The 24,225-nt window shown below is 33.4% G+C and overlaps 2 protein-coding genes across 6 annotated transcripts; one reads left to right on the top strand and one right to left on the bottom strand.

The window, feature by feature from the left end:
- Positions 1–5,194: 5,194 nt before the first annotated feature.
- Positions 5,195–11,123, bottom strand: LOC139525310 (myosin regulatory light polypeptide 9). 5 transcript variants are annotated; one of them, XM_071320516.1, is made up of 5 exons: positions 11,009–11,123; positions 9,012–9,203; positions 8,269–8,430; positions 7,471–7,538; positions 5,195–6,946 (listed from the first exon to the last, which is right to left on the bottom strand). In XM_071320516.1, the coding sequence occupies exons 2-5, from the start codon at positions 9,193–9,195 to the stop codon at positions 6,851–6,853; spliced, it is 510 nt and encodes a 169-aa protein (XP_071176617.1). In that variant the 5' UTR covers positions 9,196–9,203; positions 11,009–11,123; the 3' UTR covers positions 5,195–6,850. The 5 variants fall into 5 exon arrangements, with proteins under 5 accessions (XP_071176617.1, XP_071176624.1, XP_071176636.1 ...); XM_071320523.1 differs by having other exon boundaries at positions 11,005–11,102; XM_071320535.1 differs by having other exon boundaries at positions 10,940–11,084.
- A 4,689-nt stretch (positions 11,124–15,812) lies between these two features.
- On the top strand, positions 15,813–22,915 carry LOC139525302 (mitochondrial substrate carrier family protein ucpB-like). Its single transcript, XM_071320505.1, has 6 exons — positions 15,813–16,144; positions 17,461–17,620; positions 18,311–18,450; positions 19,314–19,525; positions 21,087–21,252; positions 22,353–22,915. Exons 1-6 carry the CDS (start codon positions 16,081–16,083, stop codon positions 22,532–22,534), a joined length of 924 nt encoding a protein of 307 aa, XP_071176606.1. The 5' UTR covers positions 15,813–16,080; the 3' UTR covers positions 22,535–22,915.
- Positions 22,916–24,225: the final 1,310 nt, after the last annotated feature.

Here is a 24,225-nt window from a genome sequence, read left to right as displayed (position 1 = left end):
AATAGAATTTATGTCCGAGGACTTTTTATAAATTAGAAAATTTTATAGTCATGACTTAAATAAGAATAGAACTGCTCAAAGAAGAGTTTTTGTATCAATTGGTGGTCCAAGGACCGTTCTATTAATGAGGTTAGTATAATTGATCTTTTCTTATTGTTGAATATGAAATATATTTATTAAGAGAAATATTTGTTTACTTTATTTCATTCCTTCAAATATAAAAAAGAAGATGTGAGTGTTTGCCAATCGTGGAGGCCTCATGCGACTTCTGGCGCGGAGAATATTAAGGTTAAGGTAAGGAGTGTTTGCCAATGAGACAACTCTTCATTATGATAAGAGACCAAATGACACAGAAATTAACAACTATAGGTCACTGTACGACCTACAACATTTAACAAAGCCCTGAAATGACAAATGTAAATCATTTGAAATAAGAAAACTAACAGGCTTATTTATGTACAAAAAATGAAAAGTATATTACAATGAGATTTGTGAATTGGAAATTATTACAACAAAATCTTCCAAAACTCCTGTCAATTCTTTAGTCTGGGAATACATGGTATATTTATAATATCAATTTGCCTTTAAACAGGCTTTCAGTAACTGCAATTACCATTTGTGTCATTAGTTGAATCGTAAGTTGGGTTAGTGGAAACAAACATCCATATTTTATGTTGTCCCAAGACAGAAGCCTTTGTCCAGGTGTTGTTGCTTTGCTGTCTTCTCTAGTTAGATTTTGGGTTGCCTTATGTGACGTCTTGAAAGCTTTATATTCCAAGCCAGATATAAAAATAAGGAGATGTGGAATGATTGCCAATGAGACAACTATCCACCAAAGTTCAAATGAAGTGGATGTAAGCAATTATAGGCAACAGCACTATTGAGAATTACAAAAATAACATAGTGTAGTGTAATAGACATTCTTTAGGACATAGACATGCCAATTTCAAGCGATTTATCAATAATATATACTCTGCCACATTATTTGTTTGTCCAAAGACACACCTTTGTCCTGTTGTTGTTGGTTTGCTGTCTTCTCTGGTTAGAAATTCGGGTCTTTCTGTGTGACTGTCTTGAGAGTCTTAAAATCTTCTAGGCCTCATAAAAATAAGGAGACGAGGTATGACTGCCAATGAGACAACTCTTCACAAAAGTTCAAAAGAAGTGGATGCAAGTAATTATAGGCAACAGTACCATTGAGAATTTTGAAAACAACATAGTGTAGTGTAATAAACATTCCTAAAGTCATAGATATGCCAATTATTATTTATACACGGATATTCAAGTTATTAAATGAACGGTATGTGTATAAATCTATTTTTAAAGCAAATATAGGTTCATGTTCAACTACAAACATGGGCGAAGGAAGATAACTCCAATTCATTTTGCAGATAACAATTCAAATGTTTTATTTTGAGTTCACATTGCAAAATGGAAGCAATTTATTCTTCAGCAATCACAATTCCTTATAAGCAGGTGCACAACTGTAGAAGATATTGATAACAGAAAATAGGCACCCAGTTGTGCAATTACCAATGCAACATGTTAAAAAAAGAAAGGCTGACAAATAAAAAATATAACAGACAACAACTAACTATAACCACTCAATTACAGGCTCCTGACTTGGGATGGGCACCTACAGAATATACCAACTATAACCACTTAATTACAGGCTCCTGACTTGGGATAAACACCTACAGAATATACCAACTATAACCACTCAGTTACAGGCTCCTGGCTTGGGATAGGCACCTACAGAATATACCAACTATAACCACTCAATTACAGGCTCCTGACTTGGGATAGACACCTACAGAATATACCAACTATAACCACTCAATTACAGGCTCCTGACTTGGGATAGGCACCTACAGAATATACCAACTATAACCACTCAATTACAGGCTCCTGACTTGGGATAGGCACCTACAGAATATACCAACTATAACCACTCAATTACAGGCTCCTGGCTTGGGATAGGCACCTACAGAATATACCAACTATAACCACTCAATTACAGGCTCCTGACTTGGGATAGACACCTACAGAATATACCAACTATAACCACTCAATTACAGGCTCCTGACTTGGGATAGGCACCTACAGAATATACCAACTATAACCACTCAATTACAGGCTCCTGACTTGGGATAGGCACCTACAGAATATACCAACTATAACCACTCAATTACAGGCTCCTGACTTGGGATAGGCACCTACAGAATATACCAACTATAACCACTCAATTACAGTCTCCTGACTTGGGATAGGCACCCACAGAATATACCAACTATAACCACTCAATTACAGGCTCCTGACTTGGGATAGGCACCTACAGAATATACCAACTATAACCACTCAATTACAGGCTCCTGGCTTGGGATAGGCACCTACAGAATATACCAACTATAACCACTCAATTACAGGCTCCTGACTTGGGATAGGCACCTACAGAATATACCAACTATAACCACTCAATTACAGGCTCCTGGCTTGGGATAGGCACCTACAGAATATACCAACTATAACCACTCAATTACAGGCTCCTGACTTGGGATAGGCACCTACAGAATATACAGGGTTACCAGGGTATACATGTTTATGAGTGCTAAAGGGCATACGATACAGTTACAGGGGAGGAGGTAATGACTTTGCTAACGTAAATTGTTATTTTCACGACGTCAAACTATGTCGTCATAGTTTGACGTATCGAGAAAAGAATCAGTTTTCAACTGATTTTTATCATTCAAACTTATCTAACCCCTCTTTTTTAAAATGTTGTTTGGTTTGATTAAGTAGAGGATTATGTGTGAACTGAATTTTCATGAAAACCTATAGTCATGCAATTATTTTTTAAATTTGATAAATATACAGCAAAAAATGACGTTTTTTTCTACATTCGTGATTATTTAATAAATATGAGTTATTTGAAAAACAAATTGCACAAATTTAAATGACATTTATATAAAACAGAATTTACAAATAATTTAACAAAAAACAGCTTGTACTGTTTATCGTCCTTTATCTTTTAAAACCCAAAAAGTTATGTATTTCTGTCGTAGGAAAAATTAATCTACAAATCCGAATTTTGAGCAAATATATGAAATTGGACCTCATTTTACTCAAAAGTAGCACATGAAGGTATATTTTCTCTATTACATATTTGATTTAATCAGGCAAAATTTAGCCTTTATGTAAATTGTCAGCAAAATTTCAATATGGAATCAACACTGTATCATATGCCCTTAAACCTAACCCCTTGCCTGGGACAATGGTGCATCTTCACAACAAAAGAAAAAACACAAATATTTTCATTCTGAAATGTTTATTTTCAACAAACATATACAAGACTGAAATCTGAACACAAAAACATGGAAATAATAAGGAGCAGGCTATATGACATTTCAGACTGACACATAGTTTTCACAACATGCCCACACACCTAATATAATAGTCATATTATCTAAATTTATGAGGAAGACCTTTTCCTTAAAACCGTTGTGTGTGTGTGAAAACAAGGTGTTGACCTTTAAATTTCAGATCGGACCTCATCCAGAAACTAAGGCAGGTCACTACTGTGAAATGAGATTGAAACTGTGTGACCATATCTTGTTGACAAGGTCTTTTTATAATACCTCAAACAAATTATTGTGTGAATAGGAAGGAAATAAGAGAAATTTTGAATATGAGTAGATATAAAAATATACAATATAATTTTTTCCTAATGAAATCATAAAGAGACAATGTGGTCACACTTCATTTTAAAAGTGATTTAGCTAATAGATAATATATAAAACTTACAATGGTAACATTTTGCTTTTTTTATATGGTAAATTCAGATAACATTGTGTGACCTAATTATTTGGATTTTGAAAGAATGGACAAAAATGCTGGACTTTTTCAACTGATTTTTTGTTTTTTGTTCTTATGTTGTAACTGTTACACCACTGTCCCATGTTAGGGGTAGGGTTGGGATCCCACTACCATATTTAACCTGCCACATTATGTATGTATGTGTCTAAGTCAGGAGTCTGTAATTCAGTGGTTGTCATTGTTGTTGATGTGTTACATATTTGTTTTTCATTATTTTTTTGTACATTAATTATGCCGCTTTAATTTTTTTACATTTATCATTTCGGAGCCTTTTATAGCTGACTATGCAGTAAGGACTTTGATCACTGTTGAAAGTGGTACAGTGACCTATAGTTGTTAATTTCTGTGTCATTTGGTCTCTTGTGGAGGGTTGTCTCATTGGCAATTATACCACATCTTCTTTTTTATAATTATTGCGATGTCAAGAAAATCTGGAAACAGATACATGTATCAGATGTCAGAATGCAAGTTCTTATTATGGCATTAACACCAAGTCCCTTATTTGCAGTAACAAAAACCCAACAATAATTTCTGAATTTACAATATTGAGATTCTTTCTTGTTGAATTTGTACACAATAAATGGATGTGTTTTTATCATTTTTGATCATTTGTATTTTCATTTTGAGATGTTTTAATGATTGATTGACTATTATTTGCTTAACTTGACATTGTGTAGGGTTTGGGTTTTTTTCCTTGGTTATTCAGGTAAGAGTTTTACAACATCTATGTTGAATGTCACATTAAACCAAATGTGTGTGTGTACAATGAATTTGTCTATGTTCTGTGCTGGATGCTGCTGCCTCATACATATCCAACCAAAAAATTCAAGGTTGTCACACAAGGCAAAGGTCAAGGGTGTTTTATTAATGCCTCCTCCATTAGTCAAGTTCAATTTCAGATGTGTCCCTTTTACCATCCTTTGAGTTTTGTCTCTTTAAAACAGAAAATGTAAGCAGTGGCATTATTTGTGTCCTTTGGACACATTCTCCAATTATTTTGTAATTTTTTTCTTCGTTCAACTTTTTCTCCTCTATTTGTTCCCAGATCCTAATTATTTTTATTCCTTATATCCCTGTTTTTGACTGTCTGTATCCCTCTTATTTTCATTCTTTACCAAGGTTATAGATATCAGAAGATGTGGTATGAGTGCCAATGAGACAAATCTCCATCCAAGTCACAATTTGTGAAAGTAAACCATTATAGCTTAAAGTACGGTCTTCAACACGGAGCTTTGGCTCTCACCCCTCAGCAAGCTCTGTGTGCACCTATATTGTAATCAAATTTGTGAGATGCTCAGACAAAGAATAACTAAATAATACAAAAATTATTCAAATTTTTATTGTATAGTATAAATGTTAACAATTTGTTTGTAATACAAATATTTCAATAGACTGGTCCATAAGCACAGCAATTGGAATGATTCATTTTTGAAAAAATAATATAACTTACAAATGTAAAATATCTTTACAGTAACAAGTACAAAAAAAACCTCTGTCAAAATGTTTTACAAATAAGTTCAAGCACTTTCACTGTGTGAACAATATTTTGATCCAATTACAAGCAAAATAATAGTTAATGATGCTTATTTCAACAATTACAGGAATGTAGATTCAACAAATGTGACTAGTGAATACTTAACAGAATATGAAAAATGTGGTCCACATTGGTTTTAACTTTAGCACAATTAAATGTACACAATTTTATTCCTCATCTCCGAATAACAAGTAAAACTGATGGTTCAGTCGATAAGATTTCTTCAAAAAAATAATTAACACTAACTTTGACTGTATGTATGCTGTAAATAACAATCTAACCTGTTAATGTTATGATAGTAGTCTAGTACATCTTTCTGACTGTTCATTTTTAACTATTAACTCTATGAATTCAATTTGGTTTTACAAGAGATTCTAATTAAATATCATTTGTACATTAAAAATAGTATATTTGAATTATCTTAATATCAACTTTATAAGACAAAATCAAATTACATGGCACCTTGGCAATTTTTTTTAGTGATGATGAAGCCTTTCGGTAAACCTTTTCATGAACATTGTTCATTTATAAGTATAGTAAAAATGTTTTAAGCACTAAAATAAAAGTAAAATGGTTGATATGTTCCTAATGCCTTAGATTGATTGTTGTCTGACAAAGAAACAAAGTACTTTTTTAATTGGTTTATATTCATACTTTGTCTTTTAACAAAAATGAGAAATCTATTGAATATACTGTAATGGAACTGAAAATCTAAGTTGATCTACTAAGGTCTATCAAACAAAAATAAAATCTACGAAAATATTAAACATGGAAGATAAGATAGCAACAGTTTGACTATGTTAAGTTATACAAAATTACATTAATAAGTGAACTATTGGCCGATCATCTCTGATCAGTAAATGCATAAATATATGTTTATATCATCTAATCTAGTGACTAAAAAATATGGTGCCATTTAAATACATTGCTGTGTATACATTGCCAAGTGTGTTCTTTTTCAGCTTAAAGCTATTAGCGGTTTTCATAACTGTACCAGAAATATGACAATCCTAAGATTTAAAAAAAAAAATTTTAAAATATCTTTACATCACATTGCAATTAATGATAAATAACTTGTAAACCTATATGACAAGAATTGACCTTTGACATATAAGCAATGTTTGTTATAGGCCTTATCACTGTTCTATTACATTAGAATCTACATTTTGTGACAATTTCCCTATTGATGTCATAAAACAATATTTTTCACTGTTGTGTAAAATTAAAAGACATTAAAATATTATAAGGATGTCTGTGAGGTATGAAATTGGAAGACAATAAGGGATATTGTACATAACGTCAGGCCAATAATTGAGAATAATTAGTTTTACACAGAATTTACATGGATATTTTATATTATCTCTAGATTAGATGATAAACTGGCAATAGTCTTGATCAAGCATGCAGCTAATGGGTTTGGAATGTTTACGTAGATCACTATCTTCATTCGTCTTTCTTGCCATGTTTTAGTATCCGTGTGAATTCTAGATAATCAAAGTTTCCTTTCTTGATTGGTGCCTCTCTAAACATTTCATCAACCTAAAACAATACAAAATATATACATGATATATGATGACTACAAATATATTGTAAATGTTTAAAGCAGATCTACAGAAGCTGTGTTACACACAATCTGGGAATAAGCATGTCAGTCTAAATAACAAACAAATCATCAGCAAGTCAAAAGCTTAGGTAGACAAAAAAAATTAGAAATGCTTAGATGGTAGGATCCAATATGTTGAATGAATAGCTTTTCTACTTCTTGGACCATTGCATCCCTAGACACCAGCCTTTTATTAACCCTATCCTCCAAAAGAGGACCCTTTATGGCCATGCAATGCAACTCTTTATTGTATGAAATATTTATAGCACTATCATTGTTTCTTTAGCACAAAGATAGCTTACTGTATGTTGAGAACTTATGCAAGGTTTTTATTAATGTGAATAATGTGTCTTTTGAATTTTTTTTATCAAGAATGAAATTGCATGTAGTTAATATTATTGAATTGTGATACTGGTTTGGTTATCTGTGGATTTCTGGTATGAATACTAAAGGTACAAACCTCATCATCGGTAAATCTTTCTCCCATTGTGGTTAATAAATCTCTCAATCTATCTTCATTGATATGACCTAAAACATAAAAGAAGTGTAAATAACAAAAATGTACCGAGTTATTGCTAAAAAATGATACCCTTATTATTGTATTCAGTAAACAAAAAAATTGAGTAGTGTTAAAAGTCATCACACAGTATACTAATTCAGTGTTACCCACATGGACTTTTAGCATCATGGTAATGTGATGCTATATTATTTCTATAAACAAGCCCACAATATCCTTTTTACCAAGATGATATAAAGAATTTCAGAAGAGAACACAATATTTCTTACATGGCTTTATATGCTTGATTTTAAAGATTTTTGATGGTCCAACTAAACGCTCCTCAGAAAATGAAATGCATGTATAGTACAAGGTTGAGCTTAATCTGATTAAAATATAGATCCAGCATTTGCTTACAAGGATCTGAAAATGCTTCATTTTACTTTCTGTTTCAAAGGCATTTGTGAATCCTCTGGTTTTGTCAGATAAATAATACACACTTTAAAAAATTTGCACTCTGAAATTTTCTGATTGGGTATTGTAATAATTACCAGAACAGGAAGTAAAACAGAGCATTGTCTGATCTTTGTATGCAAAGCTTAGATACAGGATCTGAATTTTAATCAGATTAGGTTGAACAAGAATTCATTTTATCTCTGATTTTGACTGTTGTATGTATAGTCTGTATTTGTTACAATGTTTCCTCACTACTAAGACTATACACAACTTTACTTAGAGAAAGAGTAAATAATTATTACAAACCTGATGCATCTTCATCAAAGCAAGCAAAGGCATTTTTAATGACATCTTCAGGGTCTGTACCATTCAATTTTTCACCAAACATGGTTAAAAACATTGTAAAGTTTATTGGTCCTGGGGCAAAGTTCATCATCTCTTCTAAGGAAGCATCTGTTGGATTTTTTCCTGTTAATAATTATACAATGCATAAGGGACGACGTCAAATTATCAATGTAGGATAAAAAACTTAGATCAAATAGTTTGGGGGTGGGGGGTCAAAATTGCTGCAAGTTTTGTTAATCTAAAATCGATTTTACATATATCCCAATAGGTCAATCAATTTTTCCCAAATTAAGTTAAGAGGGAGGGGTGTGGGTGTCAGTGAAAAAAGCTATGTGAATTAAATTTTTTATCCTTCATTGAACTTTTGATGTCATCCCTAAGTATATGCATATGATGGATTGATTGCAGTTAGAATCATTCTTTTCATTTTTTACTTGAATTTCACATTAATTAGAATATTAGTGAAAAATTCTTTAAAGAATGTGTTGAACATTTTACAAGTGTTTAATGTTCACTTAAATTGAATTTATTATTTGGATATAATAACAAAACATGAGCAAATGCTTTTATTCAATTACACATATCAACACATAGTTGTTAGTTATTAACAGTCAACACAATTGTTTGTAAAAGTAATATTTAATCCAGCTGAAAACTTTCCAGAAGAAACTTAATGGAAAGCTTGAGAAAATGTTGAGCCATACCTAGTGATGCTAACATATCATGAAGATCTTCTTTATCAATAAAACCATCTCTGTTTTGGTCAATCATATTAAATGCTTCTTTGAATTCTTGTATTTGTGCTTGATCAAACATAGCAAATACATTAGAAGTTGCACGCTGTGCCCTCTTCTTTGTTGTCTTTCCTTTAGTTTTTCTGCTCGACATTTTTAGTTCTGAAGAAAATAAATCATAATTGTATATAAATATTTTGTGTTTTGATTTGCTTATAAAGGTGAAAGTATAAACTAGTGGTATAGTAAGTCTACTTCAATTTTGTAAGTCCAAAATTCAACTTTTTTTTAATAAAAGAAAAGTTAAATTGAAACACAGATTGATTTTTGTATGTATCATAAGGTCCCATTCAATACACATACATGTATTCCCAGCAGCAACAAATCATAATGAATAAATTAGCTGGAGGTATAACTAATGTATATTCTACTTGTAAAAATGTATGTCGCCAGGTAATTTTGTATATTTTTTTTAAACATGTACAACTTTGATTAGTCCGAGATTACTCTGACGTCCAACGGCTGTTTTGCCAGACAAGCTGGGGCCGTGGGACGTCAGAGCTCGTCCCATATCAAAAATTGGATATTTGCCCACCCAAAATAGATGCGCTGCCTCGTCGCTTCTGGTGCCGACTGACGGCCTTGGAATTATATAAATCGGGCATCAATCTGTTCATTTTTCATTTATCTTTTCATTTATGTAAGTTTCACCTACCTGCCAACCTTTATTTTTCCATATTTTAACAGTTTTCACAGAGACCCATCGATTTCTGCATTTTGCCTTTCATTTTCAAAGATTATCACGTGACCACGAGAAAACAGTGATGATTTATGCAAATGACCATAATGTAACACCTCGTTCATTTCGATGCAAGTTATCTAAATGTCCGAGAGCTTCCGACTGTTCTCGTGGTCGGAACTAAATGCTTAATACCGATCTCCTGTAAAGGAGGTGAAAAATCGTGGTTGGCTACTAAATGTTAAACTTCGATCTCCTACAAAATTTGCATATTTGAGTCTCAAGGCCAAGAACTCTCTCGTAACTTGACGTCCATTTGAAAGTGAAAGTCAAAATGCAGAAATCGATGGGTCTCGGTGAAAACTGTTAAAAAATGGAAAAATAAAAGTTGGCAGGAAGGTGAAACTTACATAAATGAAAAGATAAATGAAAAATGAACAGATTGATGACCGATTTATATAGTTCCAAGGCCGTCAGTCGGCACCAGACGCGACGAAGCAGCGCATCTATTTTGGGTGGGCAAATATCCACTTTTTGATATGGGACGAGCTCTGACGTCCCACGGCCCCAGCTTGTCTGGCAAAACAGCCGTTGGACGTCAGAGTAATCTCGTACTAAACTTTGATTTACTTATTTGATAAGGAAAACTTTCTTCTTTTTAAAAACTGTCTCGTAAATAGCTGGCAAAAATCACTCCTCTTATTTTAGTGAAACTGAGATAAATTTGACAGGAAATTGATACAGATACAGTAAGCTCCTTAATTAGCAGAGTATTTTTTGTTTAAAACCAAAAAGAAAAACCTGAAAGAAGTTTTTCCCCATAATGTTACAGTTTTAGAACTTTTCAATCATTCAAAAGCTAATAAAAGTGGAAAAAAGAGTTGCAAAATTATTATGTAGATTGAACTAAAAATTTCATCATCACAAGAATAAACAGATAAAAATAATTTATTTACCTGATTAACAAATGGTTGGTTGTACCTTCAAAGTATTATGTTCTATACCTTTATCTCAGAACAAAACATGTACGTAACACTTCCGATATGAATGAATCAGCCCAGGTGTAGCCCAACCCACTGTGACCATCATAATTTTTGCCTCCCGGAAATGAACAATATTGTCACTTTACCTAACTTCTGCATCGGATATTATAACTTACTTGTATATATGTGGAATATTAAGTTATGCTTATGGTCTTCTGTTGTTAGAAAAGAGATTAAATACCTACTTTTGTGTCTGGAATGTTAAAGAATTTCAAGAACTTGACTCCAACCTAACCGGAAACGAAAATAGAAGTTAATTTTGTGTGGGCATGCGTCGGTGGGACCGAGATAACTCGGCCCATTGACAACTCGGACCTTCTATGAAGACGAACCATAAATAAGCCAACTCGGACCGTCTATTATGACCTCTGTGATTAAGACAACGCAGACTAGGCAAAGAATAAGAGTTTTGACAAAATATATGATTTGACGAAAAGACTGTGTACGAGAAGCCTCTAATAAAGTGTTGACACCGATTTAAATGACAAAAAAGACAACTTGGAACATATCTATGAATAAACTCATCATAGATTCCAGGACTAAATTTTGTATATACGCCAGTCGCGCGTTTCGTCTACAAAAGACCATAGGCGGATCCAGGGGGGGGGGGGTATGGCTTTCGTGGGAAAAATTTGGTTGATTATATAGGGAATCACTGAAGCATGACTGGAGAGCCCCCCCCCCCCCCTTAGGTCAGTCAGCGCCCCCCCCCCCCCCCCAACCCCCCCCACCCTTTAGGCAAAGTTCTGGATCCGCCACTGAAGACTCATCGGTGACGCTCGAATCCAAAAAAGTTAAAAAGGCCAAATAAAGTACGAAATTGAAGTACATTGAGGACGCGACGTCTCTCAGTTGGTGGAGTGACATGTCGATAATGCTAAATAATGTTCAGCATTGTTTCTAAACTGAACGTTATGTTATTATGCCTTAGATAAAATTTAGATTCATAAATTTATGGTAGATTAATTAATCTATATATATTTAATTTTTTATTTAAATTTATTTAAATTTATTCAATTTGCTGGGCTTTCACTTTAAAAAAAGGCAGTGGCTATTTGACCGGCACCGGCAAAATAGCAAATTTGCTATTTAGCCGGCACTGAATAAAACTGTTCATAGGTGTGATTAGTAGAGAATAAAAAAGCTTAATAATAATTCAAAATCAGATTAAATTATATCTTACTGGAACTAAAATGTAAGAATAATAATTAAATATCAAAATTTTATATTTAAAAACTTTTTGTTACTGTTACTCATATAAAACACTTAAACTTCTAACTATCAAAATACATCAATGATGATATAAATGAAACAGACAATAAAGAAAATGATACTGATAATGTTCATATATATTCGAAAATTCACGAAGACTATAGTTTCCCAAGAAGAAGAACGAGATACCGCTCAACAAAAAGAACACCCACTGGATTCCAGCTGTTGTGTTTCGCATATATTACTTCAACCAAATATGAAGAAACGTGGAAGGTCAAAAGGTTTGTCCCAAACTGTCATAGGTCTTCCAAAAAAGCGTACCCGAAAAGCCATTGTGTACCTTTTCATAAGAAAAGTTCCAAAGAAATCGGATTCCTTTTATTAGACTGGTTTGTTGGAAGCAATTTGGCAAAAAATGCTGTTAATAACAACATTTTAATAACCGTGGAACAAGTTGAAGCAAGACCTGAACTTTTAACTGCCTCTTGTTTGGACTCAATTGTTAACATTGATTTAATCAAAAAGTATTGTCACAAAGATGCATGGGAAGCTATTAAGAGCGTTTAGAAAGAGAAGAAAAAGAACATACATATGCAACATATGCACACATGATGCAGATTCAAAGGAAGCCATTGCAATGTGCAGTTCCTGTTTGAAGTGGCAACATTTATCTTGTGCTAGGTAAAAACAACATCCAAAGGCAAAGATTTGGTTGTGTAAAATGTTAAATCATCTGTACTCTGAAATTCGTATCAAACAACTTTTAATATTGTCTTTTTTATGATGTACGTACTTTTACATAACACTATTTTTATCGCATGACAGGATATTTAAACCATAGATTTAACACAGATTTGGACATTAACTTTTTTTTATAAATAAAATATTTTAGAAAAATATTTTATTGATGTATATACAAATGTGTTTTCATGCTTTTAACTTATATTATAAAGTTAAAAATTAATATTTATTTATGAACATCTTCAATATTTTATTTTCGATTGTACTGTATTTTTAATGTTTGATATTATGATAAAATTATTTTAAATTATTATTAAGCTTTTTTATTCTCTACTAATCACATCAATGAACAGTTTTATTCAGTGCCGGCTAAATAGCAAATTTGCTATTTTGCCGGTGCCGGTCAAATAGCCACTGCCTTAAAAAAAAATAGAGCTTCAGTGTTCATATCTAGAATGTCAACATTTTGGAAACCATAACGTGACACTTTCACCATTCCTTCTTTCTTCAGATTGGTTACTGTTGCATGCTATTTACAACTAGAGGCTCTCAAGTCTCAAGGAACATTCATGCAATGTTTGGTTTTTATTCCATTCAGTGGTTCTCTAGAAGAAGTTCAACTAAAATGTAAAATGTTAACGACGAAGTCGACGACGACGACGACAATGGACTACGGACGCCAAGTGATGAGAAAAGCTCACTTGGTCCTTCGGGCCAAGTGAGCTAAAAATGAACCAAAATAGGGAAATTCAGTGCAATTATCAGTTGTACAAATCAGTGTGTGTAAATAGCGGCGCAGATCAGAGATTATCAGTCAGGTTAATTTATTCCATAAAATTTAAATTTGGTAATACAAATTTTAATCTGACTGATGATAATGCAAGATTCGTACTTCATTTCTTTGCAAAATTTTGCACCTAGCTCATGCAAGCGAAATTATACCGAAGTCCTTTTTTATCGTCGGATGATGATTTAGATGACTTTGAAGTAGCATACCTGCTTGGCGATTCTTCAAACAGCCTACAGTACTTATTGTGCTAATCGTGATTATGTGATAGAGATAACAGTCTATGTAGATATGTCTCCTTTTTTTTTTTAAAGATATGTTATACTTTTGAATTCAGTAAAAGTTTAAAAATAGTATTTGAATGAGGGCTTATCCCTTTATCTGGTATAATAGGCTTATTTGTTTCTGATGTATAGACTGACTGAAACAGTTCGTTTAGAATAAAATTGAGAATGGAAATGGGGAATGTGTCAAAGAGACAACAACCCGACTGAAAAAAAAACCAGCAGAAGGTCACCAACATGTCTTCAATGTAGCGAGAAATTCCCGCACCCGGAGCCATCCTTTGGCTGGCCCTAAACAAATATATACTAGTTCAGTGATAATGAACGCCATACTAAACTCCAAATTGTACACAAGAAACTAAAATTAAAATAATACAAGACTAACAAAGGCCAGAGGCTCCTGATTTTGGACAGGCGCAAACATGCGGTGGGGTTAAATGTTAGCTTCATTCTAGAGTATCTGTAAATGTGACTTTTAATTCCATCTCATTACAGATACAACAGAAGCCGTTCTGAATCATCTCGTCATTTTTAGAATGTAATTTTCAATTTTGTTTTTTAAATATAGTTGTATTATATAATATGGTGTGTCTCTGATTTTAGTTATCTGAGCTTGTAAATTAAGATATTTTGAAGAAAAAGTTAGATAAAAAAAAGTTTTTCTCGCTACAATTTTGACCCGTCGATCAATCTGTGTTCAAACGGCCCGAGACTATTCGTAGCAGTGGCGGATCCAGAGAGGGGTCGTAGAGGGCGAACAACCCCCTTTGCTTGGACTTTTTTTTGTAAAATGATTAATCAGACAAAACTTCGTGAACTTTGCCATTTCGCGTGTACTCTAGTATTTTATTTTTATGGGACAATTCTTCACTTATAAAGATATTTTTCGCTGGAATTAACTGATTGTCAAAGTCATGTGATTCGCTATGGTGGAGTTGACTAGTGCGCGTCAAAAAAACGTCGCTCAGTCATTTTGAAATCCAAATTACAGTAACACATTGCTTAGGCTGAGGATGACAATCATGACGCCTTCAAAGCGACACAGGATTTAGCAAGAACGTATTGACTTCTATTTCACTATTCCACCGTGACACGGGGCGGAGCCACATTTGGAGTAGGATATACTTTCTATTACGAAAGTATGTTGTGTTTTGGTATACGTTTGTTAGTCTATGGTTCTTTTCTGGTTTTTTTTTTACCATGGCGTTGTCAGTTTATTTTCGACTTATGAATTGGAATTAATTTCACTTTGTTATCTTTTGCCTCTCTTTTTCAGCCTCGTGTAGATCTGTAAGCTCCTCTCCAATAGGGGGCTATAGATATATACAATACAATACAATACAATACAATATTTTTATTTTCCAAATTAAAGGGCCCATTAAAAGCATAACATTAATTACAACATGTCATAAACATTACAGAGTGATTAAAGAAACATAAAATAATAATAATTGAAATTCAAATGCATGAAGAAAGGATCAGTGGTCAAGGGGAGATAATTTTGATATATTTTAGAGTATTTAACTAATTTTCTGATTTTCTTAGTTGCAGGCCTTTATCCAGGTATGCACATAAAATAGATAAAAATCTGCTATCTTCATTAATCATGATCCATGAAAAAAGATCATTTATATTTAAACTATCTAAACTGGTTCCGGCCCCTTCTATATCGTTAAACTAAAATTCATAAAATATATCAGGCTTTTGATTATTTTCAAAGTAGTCTAATTAACGTACTGTGAAAATTAAAAGCCTACAACAGACTCGTATGACGCTCGAAAAATAAATGATTAAAGACCAATCACATGAACTGAAAGGTTTTTCCAAATATTTATTACTGTTTAAAGAGAGATAACTTGAGTATTTTATTTTTTCACAACATGAATAATTAATGTTTGTTTTTTCTCCATACATGTTATCTTCACTGTATCATATGTACATTTCCTGTTGTTATCACTAATTAATGTACTGTCATGTTTTCAAAAGCACGTTTGCACGGCTAAATGCATTGCTTTGTGTTTGTTATTATTGTAGTGTAGTTTTAAGACATGTTAAATCAATTTTTCTATAAAAATACATCTATACTTGAGGCTACATGCATCGTTAAACACTATTTTTATAACATTCAATGATGCGTCAATTAAGATTAAATAACGTAAGATGACGAAAAGGAAAATAAACTAGTGTATAACGAAGATAGGTCATAAAATAAGTGTTAATCAAGGAAATAAGTATGAAGAATGAGGACAAATGGAGATTTTTATTAGCAGGTGTTTCCAATATGTGTGGCGCTACAGGTAACAGTATATAGTATTATATAATGTATATATATACACGTTATAGGAAAACTGAAATAATATCCTATATCGCTCATGCATGTTTTATTTTATTTCTTTGTCTGGTATTGTGTATTTTCAACGAACACTCTTTTTCTCGCATGTTTTATAATGATTAGTGTATTATGATGTGTATGTATACTCTTGCATGGTAAATAAAATGTTTATACATGTCATTATAACTGTATGTGTGTGTAAACTATAATCGGATGTATTATGTGCTTAAATATTAGTGTTATTATTGATCTATATAGCCCCATCTTTTATAGAATTATAGATTTACCAGGGAACGACTTACCATGCACTGACATGACTGAACACATGCAATGTGCATTCATATTAAAGTAGGCACAAAATGATTTCAGTTGACTCTTGTGACTACTTTTTCAGATATAAACTATTCATTAAAATTTCTTTTTAATTCAAAAAGGGGGATTACCGGCTCTCGGCCTGAACGTGATAGTTTTATCAGAAATATTTCAGTAAAGATATATTTTTTTCAATCCATCTTGGATTTATAAGGCTTGTATAGGCTTTGATGTTCGTCCAGAATTTTTTTTAAATTTATTTTTAAAGGGGCACTAGCCACGAGATATATTTCAAGGGACACTAAATCTGCGAGATATATTTAAAAAAAAAATATGATTTTTTTGTTATATTCAATCATTAATAAAAGGGAAAGAGTGATACAATAATTAACAGTATGGTTAAATGTGTCAGAACAAGGTAAGATACATCGATAATGAATCATTTGCTTGCAAGTGAATAATTCATCCTCATTGAATCCGCATTCATGTGAACTTTAGTTTAATTCCTTAGCTAGAGTTTTCAAAAAGACTCATTCTTATAAAGATAAAAACAATGATTAACATATATGTTCACCTACAATATGAAATCAAACAAACATAGAAAAATCAAATTACACGAGTTCGCTTTCTATTTCTATTTACATTATATATATATAGGGGTTTAACCGTCGGCATTCTTCGGAGGTTACCTCGATGGTTCATTAGATGGAGTTTTGAAAAGATATATATTTCATGTTAAGGAGGGGTATTTGCAAAAAATACCAGTCGAGAAAATGGTAAATTTCAAGAGCCGCAAGGCGAGGGGAATTCATTATCAAGACTGGAATTTTTCGCGATAATTTTCCATATACCCCATTGAAAAGTATATGTGACTGATAAATAAGATATGAGAATTTGCAGTCATATTAGTGAACATGAATTTGACAGCTAGTGCCCCAATAACAATAATATTGCCTTGTCTCTTTTCAGCTACAAACCCATTAGATGTAGTTAAAATTCGAATGCAGTTAGAAAATGAACTAACTCGACAAAAAGGACTGGACGTTTATAGGAATAGGTATTATGAGGGTGTCATCAAAGGAGGAATTCAAATTTTCAAAGATGAAGGATTCCGAGGTTTATATAAAGGGTAAGTCAATAACAATACGTTGGGGATTGTCAATGAGCTTTAACAAAAAAATGTTTTTTTATTACACATGTAAAACGTGTTTATATTTAAGACGATTTCCAGTACACTCTTGCCCTAGAAATAGTTATGCTGTATGGAATAATGTAGTAAAGAGAAGACATCGTATAATTGTTTGAGATAACAATTTGTTTGTTTTTATATTGCAAAGTTTACCTACTGTTGAGAAAGGACGTTCAATGACGTCGTTAAACAAACAAACTAATATTAACACGTACAATACTTTCTAAGTAGGTATGGGTTGGGTTGAGAAAACTCTTCATCTTCATATTTCCATTTTAGAAAAATATACATTTAAAAAACTTGCTTTTCATTAAAGTTGCAATCTTGGTCACATGTTCAGAAAAGGTACGTCAACTTTGCAAATCATTAAAAACTCACAGTACACATACCGGCATATATGAATCTGCGATACCGAACATTACGGTTTTAAGCAAACATAGAAACCACTTAAAAAATACCTGATGGGAAATAAGTATACCCTAAAACTATAAGATCTATAAGTTCTGCATGAATGTTCAGAACTAACCTTTTCACAAATACAATGTTATGCATCAAATATAATGAATATAGTATTCAAACAACTACTCAATTAATGATGTAACTTATAGAACAAAAACATACATTTTACAGTTTGTTGCCGTCTGTGATGAGAGAAGCTCTCTATAGTGGAATTCGTTTAGGTGCATATGAACCAATCAAAGTTCTACTTGGAGCAAAAGATAAAGCACACACGCCTTTGTGGAAGAAGATTTGCGCGGGTGCAGTTTCAGGTACATATTTTTGCCGCCCCTTTCCATACATTATTTTTTTCAGGATATCAAATGGACTTGCTTTTTAGCTAACGCTTGCTTAATATTAAAAATGATCAAAATTAATGTAAAGTATATAATTGTCATACGATAACTACTTTCGAAATTCGAAAATTAAGAGAGATTTTAATGTATAATGTAGCAAAATTTACTTAATACATGCAGCATGTTGGACCGATATTACACAATTTATATTTTGTTTAAACAAAAATGAAATCGTAAATGTTACTTTCTGAAAATAGTGTGATGTGAAAGCTTCACAATAGAAGAAATTAAGGCGTCATTATAATGATATTTTAAATGGCTCCGCTGTAGCAGGCATTACATCCTTGTCCGTCTGTACGTCCAACATTGTATTTGCATTCTCTAACTTTAGCTTGATTCAACTAAATGTTACGAAACTTCTGTACAATCCTTATTACCACAAAACACAGATCAAGTGTGAGTTTTGTAGGCATCACTTTTACCGTTTTACAGTTATATCCCTTACAAATGAAAAAAAATGCAGAGAAATTGCTTAATTTTTCTTTGTTGTTCTTTAAAGGACCAACGGACTTAAATTGGTAAATGCGTATGTTATATTAATTATAAGCTTTGGATTTTACATATTTTGGCCACGAGCATCACTGAAGAGATATGTATTGTCGAAATGAGCATCTGGTGCAGAAACATTGGTACCGTTAATGTTATTATAATGTTTTGATTTTTACATTTATTTTGTCTTGCCTTCTCAAATGCAGGTATGAAATTACATGTGCAATCACACCCGTTGTTAATCCTCTTTGTCATGTTTGTCAGTATTACATGTTCTTTTCTTGAAACAGGTGTGATAGGCAGTTCTATAGCAACCCCCACGGATCTTGTTAAAGTTAGGATGCAGGCATGCACTCATGGACATTTAGCGGGGGACAAAACACCCCGTTATAAAAATACATATTCAGCTTTTGCAGAAATAATTAGGAAGGAAGGAGTAAAAGGATTATATGTAGGTGTTGGACCAACTGTAAAAAGGGCGGCAATTCTTACGGCAACGCAGGTATGATGATTAAATAGATTATGATATGGTGCTTTTCAAAAACGTTCCTAGATTAACTTTTATCATAATGAAACAATTTTCATTAATGCGGGGTTCACACATTGCCAGTTATTGCTCCCGTTTGAGGTCAGACAGCAATAAGATAAGATAAGATATGTTTATTCCAATGAACGGGCCCATGAAGAGTAAAGCAATATGACACGAAAGCAGAGCAATACGACACGAAAAGTGAAAAAGTCGGATTAGTATCCTCAATTATCTGGAATGTCCTATCATTGTCTGAACGCAGTCGTTTTAGTTCGTAACAGATTCCTACGGGTCGGGAAGGGTCCGAATAGTTCGGCAAAGCACCCCGACAGTTAGGTGCGTCCCGTAACATTCGGGGCAACTCAGCCGATTTTGTCTAGTCGGATTACAATCGTGGCTATGTCGTGACAGATTCTGCTGTATCGGATCGAATTCCGAACAATGTTTTGTGTATTCTGGACGGTGTCCTGTGCAACGGAAAAGATCTGGAGTATTTTTTCATAGCTGTTTTTCTGCCGATTGAGTCAAGATTGCATCCAGATCTTGTCGATTGCGAACCGTTTTTTGCCGAAACCGTTCCGAAACAGTCCCGTTATGAATACGAAATTCGTCAATGATACTCACGTCAGAGTCCCGACAATTACAGAATACAATAAGACTGAGACCAGACAAAGCCGTTTGCAATGCGATAGAGCGGACCGTGATAGGATTACGTTCCGACAGTACCTGATCATCCCGAATATGCCGACAGTTTTCGAACGGATAACTTCCGTCAGCGTCGGTTCACTGTCTGGTCACTGCCTGATCTCTGTCGTATTACATTCGGTAGAGTCGGGACGCTGTGGTGACAGACTCGGTCGAATTTTACCTGGCGAAAAATACGAATCGGATTAGAAGCGGATTTAGAACGGGATTATCGGGACATATTCGCTTGGAAACGGTTGAATATCGACGCTTCCTGAACACTATCTGATTGTTGTTGTGATCAAATTATTTTTTTTTACCAATTTTAATTAAAGTTTGAATTTCCATCCACGATTCACAGGATCTTGATCAGACTTTTAACAAATTTTAATCGGGAATGGTCCTGTCAAGGACGGTAGTAAAAATCGTGAATGTGTGACCCCAGCTTAATAGATCGTCCTTGAATGATTTGTACATTTTAGATGAAAGCTTGCAGGCGATAATTTTGTAGTTCGTGTAATGATTGATACATATATGCACGAAGCAATAAGCAAAACAAAAAATAAATAAATTAAAGTTAGTCCAATGTCATTTCAACTAATGAATTCATCATGTTCTCCAATAGGGAAACTATATAGTATCAATCAGTACCAGCCTACGGATCTTGTGTGCAGACGTCATAAACTGTTTGATAAAATCATGAAGTTTTAATGTCTCGTGTAAAATTCTTACAAGAAATAAACAAATGCAGGATATATTAGTGGGAGAAAAGACACTCAAAACAGAGTTATGCTACTACCAACTGCTAGTTCACTGCTTTTCATGTTTTTTTCTCTCTCTCCATATATAGATCCCAAGCTATGACCATACTAAACACACGATACTAAACTTGAAATGGATGGACGAAGGGCCACTATTACATATTATATCATCTATGGTAGCTGGTTTCATGGCTGCACTTACAACCTCGCCAGTAGATGTCGTCAAAACCAGAATCATGAACCAGAAATATGAACGTAAGAAGCACTATTTACTTTCCGAGTTGTTTGATTATCTATAGTATATTTTATAATTCCCATGACACTTCATTACATGGCATTAAAGTATAAATTTACGTACCGGGGTACTTGTAATATAGTATGTATACATACTTCCGTTGTTCCAAATATAAGAGTTACATGTCCATAAGGCATTTTTTCTTTATGTTTGTCGGTTATTTATTCTTTATATCTATATATATATATATATGTTGTGATGATGTTTAGTTTATTGTCACAAACAATTATAAATATTGCACAATGTGTTAAAGTATTCCTTAAAAACTTAATGATTTCTTTTGTTTCAAAATTGATTTACCGAACATGGATGTTTAACACTGAATGCAAAAACTTTATTTAGATTCGGTGTTGTTAGTAAGCTCTAGAGAGAATTTAACTGGATACATACAAACATATGCAACAGCATAGAAAAATATTCATGCAATAAAACCTAAAATTAAGGAATAACAGTACTGTAGTTGAAGAGTTGCCACTGTCAATTGCAGATTTGACGGTCGCGAATGCAGTTTTACTGGCGACGCGTAGCGGAGACAGTGAAAACGGAGATTTGCGACCGTCAAGTCAAAATTGACGGTGGCAACTCTTCAACTACAGTACTGTTATTCCGATTCTGATGCATTACAATAAGAAAAGAACAGTAAGCACTGCACAAACATGGCAAAGCAAGTTATACATTTTATGATTATTCCCGTTTCCGCGTAATCATTTGATAGCTAGTCCGAGATTACTCTGACGTCCATCGGCTGTTTTGCCAAACAAACAGTCCGAGATAACAAACAGTGTGAGATTACTCTGACTTCCAACGGCTGTTTTGCCAGACAAGCTCCGAGATTACACTAACGTACAACGGCTGTTTTGCCAGACAAGCTGCCCCAGCCTGTCTGTCAAAACAGCCATTGGACGTAAGAGTAATCTCGGACTATGGATAACATGATCATTGTGATATCACAAATAAATAAATAAGTAACAAAATAAAATGGGTATTCCACACATTATCTATATTAAAAAGAAAGTTGTGTGGTCAATGTGGAATTTTAGGTATTTGTTATGTTTTTCAGATCACCACGAGAAGGTTTATAAGGGGACGTTTGATTGTTTGATGAAGATTGTCAAAACAGAAGGATTTTTAGGACTTTATAAAGGGTTTATACCGAACTGGATGAGAATTGGTCCTCATACTGTTATATCATTCTTTATATTTGAACAGTTAAGACGATCTGTTGGGATGGATCCTGTTTGATGTAAAAAAGGACTAGGATTGTTTTGTAATTTAGTGTTTTTAAAACGATTCTCAGGGAATACATACACGGATTAGAAGACGGATCAAAATAAGCACTTTGTTGCTTGACGGATTAGTATAATCACGAGTTGCTTGTGTCTCAGTGAATCCTTATTGTGAATGTGTTTATAATTATACTTGTTTATGATTATTCATCATGAAATATTGTTTACAACAACACATATACGTGTAATCCAGACATTTTTATTCATATACATATAAATGGTGTTTTTTATACAGTTATATTTTAAGAAATTTATTTATGTACGGAATGTGTATAACAGAGAGAGCAGGTGCAAGCTGATATTTAAGTTTTGTATGTGCAATAAAAAGTAATTATAGTTTGGCTCTTGTACTTTTAAACCTTTACAAGAATGCAGACGGAGGAGAAGGTTCAATGACTTATAAGAAATAGAACGAACCAAAAATTGTATTTGGAACATTGTTGTTGTCATGGTGAAGTTCGGGGATCTTTTTTAATTTTTTAAAGTAAATATATTTAGAAAATCAATAACCTCGATGGGGAGGGGATGGTACTAAGCTCTTTGGTTCTATATGGAAAAGATTTCCTTCTGGTTTTTTTTTTCAAATTGTTTCTTATGCTGTGTCTAAAGGTCTCTCTAGATATGTTTGCAAATTGGACAACTATCGATTAAAAGATCAAGGGACAAGGATGTATAAAGTGCAATTCACCGCACCACACAATGAAAAACAAGTGAAATTGATGCCATCAACTACAATTCACTGTACAGCACAATGATATATACAATGGACACGGATGCCATCAACTTCAATTCACCTTACAACACAATGAAAAACAAGAGACAAGGATGTAATCAACTACAATTCACTGTACAACACAATGAAAAACAAGGGACAAGGATGTAATCAACTACAATTCACCGTAAAACACTATACAGAACAAGGGACAATGATGTCATTAACTATACAATTCACCGTACAACACTATGCAAAACAAGGGACAATGATGTCATCAACTACCGTGAATTCACCGTACAACACTGTACAAAACAAGGGACAATGATGTCATCAACTACAATTCACCGTACAACACTATACAAAACAAGGGACAATGATGTCATCAACTACTATTCACGTACAACACTATACAAAACAAGGGACAAAGATGTAATCAACTACAATTCATCGTACAACACAATGAAAAACAAGGGACAAGGATGTAATCAGTTACTATTCACCGTACAACACTATACAAAACAAGGGACAATTGAGAGTTATCTCGTTGGCACTCACACCACATCTTCCTATATCTATTTAAAAATGTGAAAAAAACTATTTTCAGTCCTGAAATGGTTTGGAAGGCTGTTCCATAAAGTAGCAGCAGCAAATTTGAAAGTTTTTTTTTACCGTAACGGGTTGGCTTTACCTACGGAATTTCCAGAATATTTACATACCTGAAATAAAATTGAGAATGGAAATGTGTCAAAGAGACAACAACCCGATCATATCTGTCTGCTATGCAGACAACAGCCGTCGTCACCAATGGGTATTCAATGCAGCGAGAAAAGAATACTTTTAAATTTCTTTGACACTCACCAAATTGTGTAAGCACACAGGAGCCATATTGTTTATAATCTTAAAAGTTTCTAGAGCCATTGTTCTTATCCGTC

The sequence above is a fragment of the Mytilus edulis genome, chromosome 1 (assembly GCF_963676685.1).
Source record: "Mytilus edulis chromosome 1, xbMytEdul2.2, whole genome shotgun sequence".
NCBI classification, from domain to species: Eukaryota; Metazoa; Mollusca; class Bivalvia; order Mytilida; family Mytilidae; genus Mytilus; species Mytilus edulis.
This window is presented reverse-complemented; position numbering and strand designations above follow the sequence as displayed.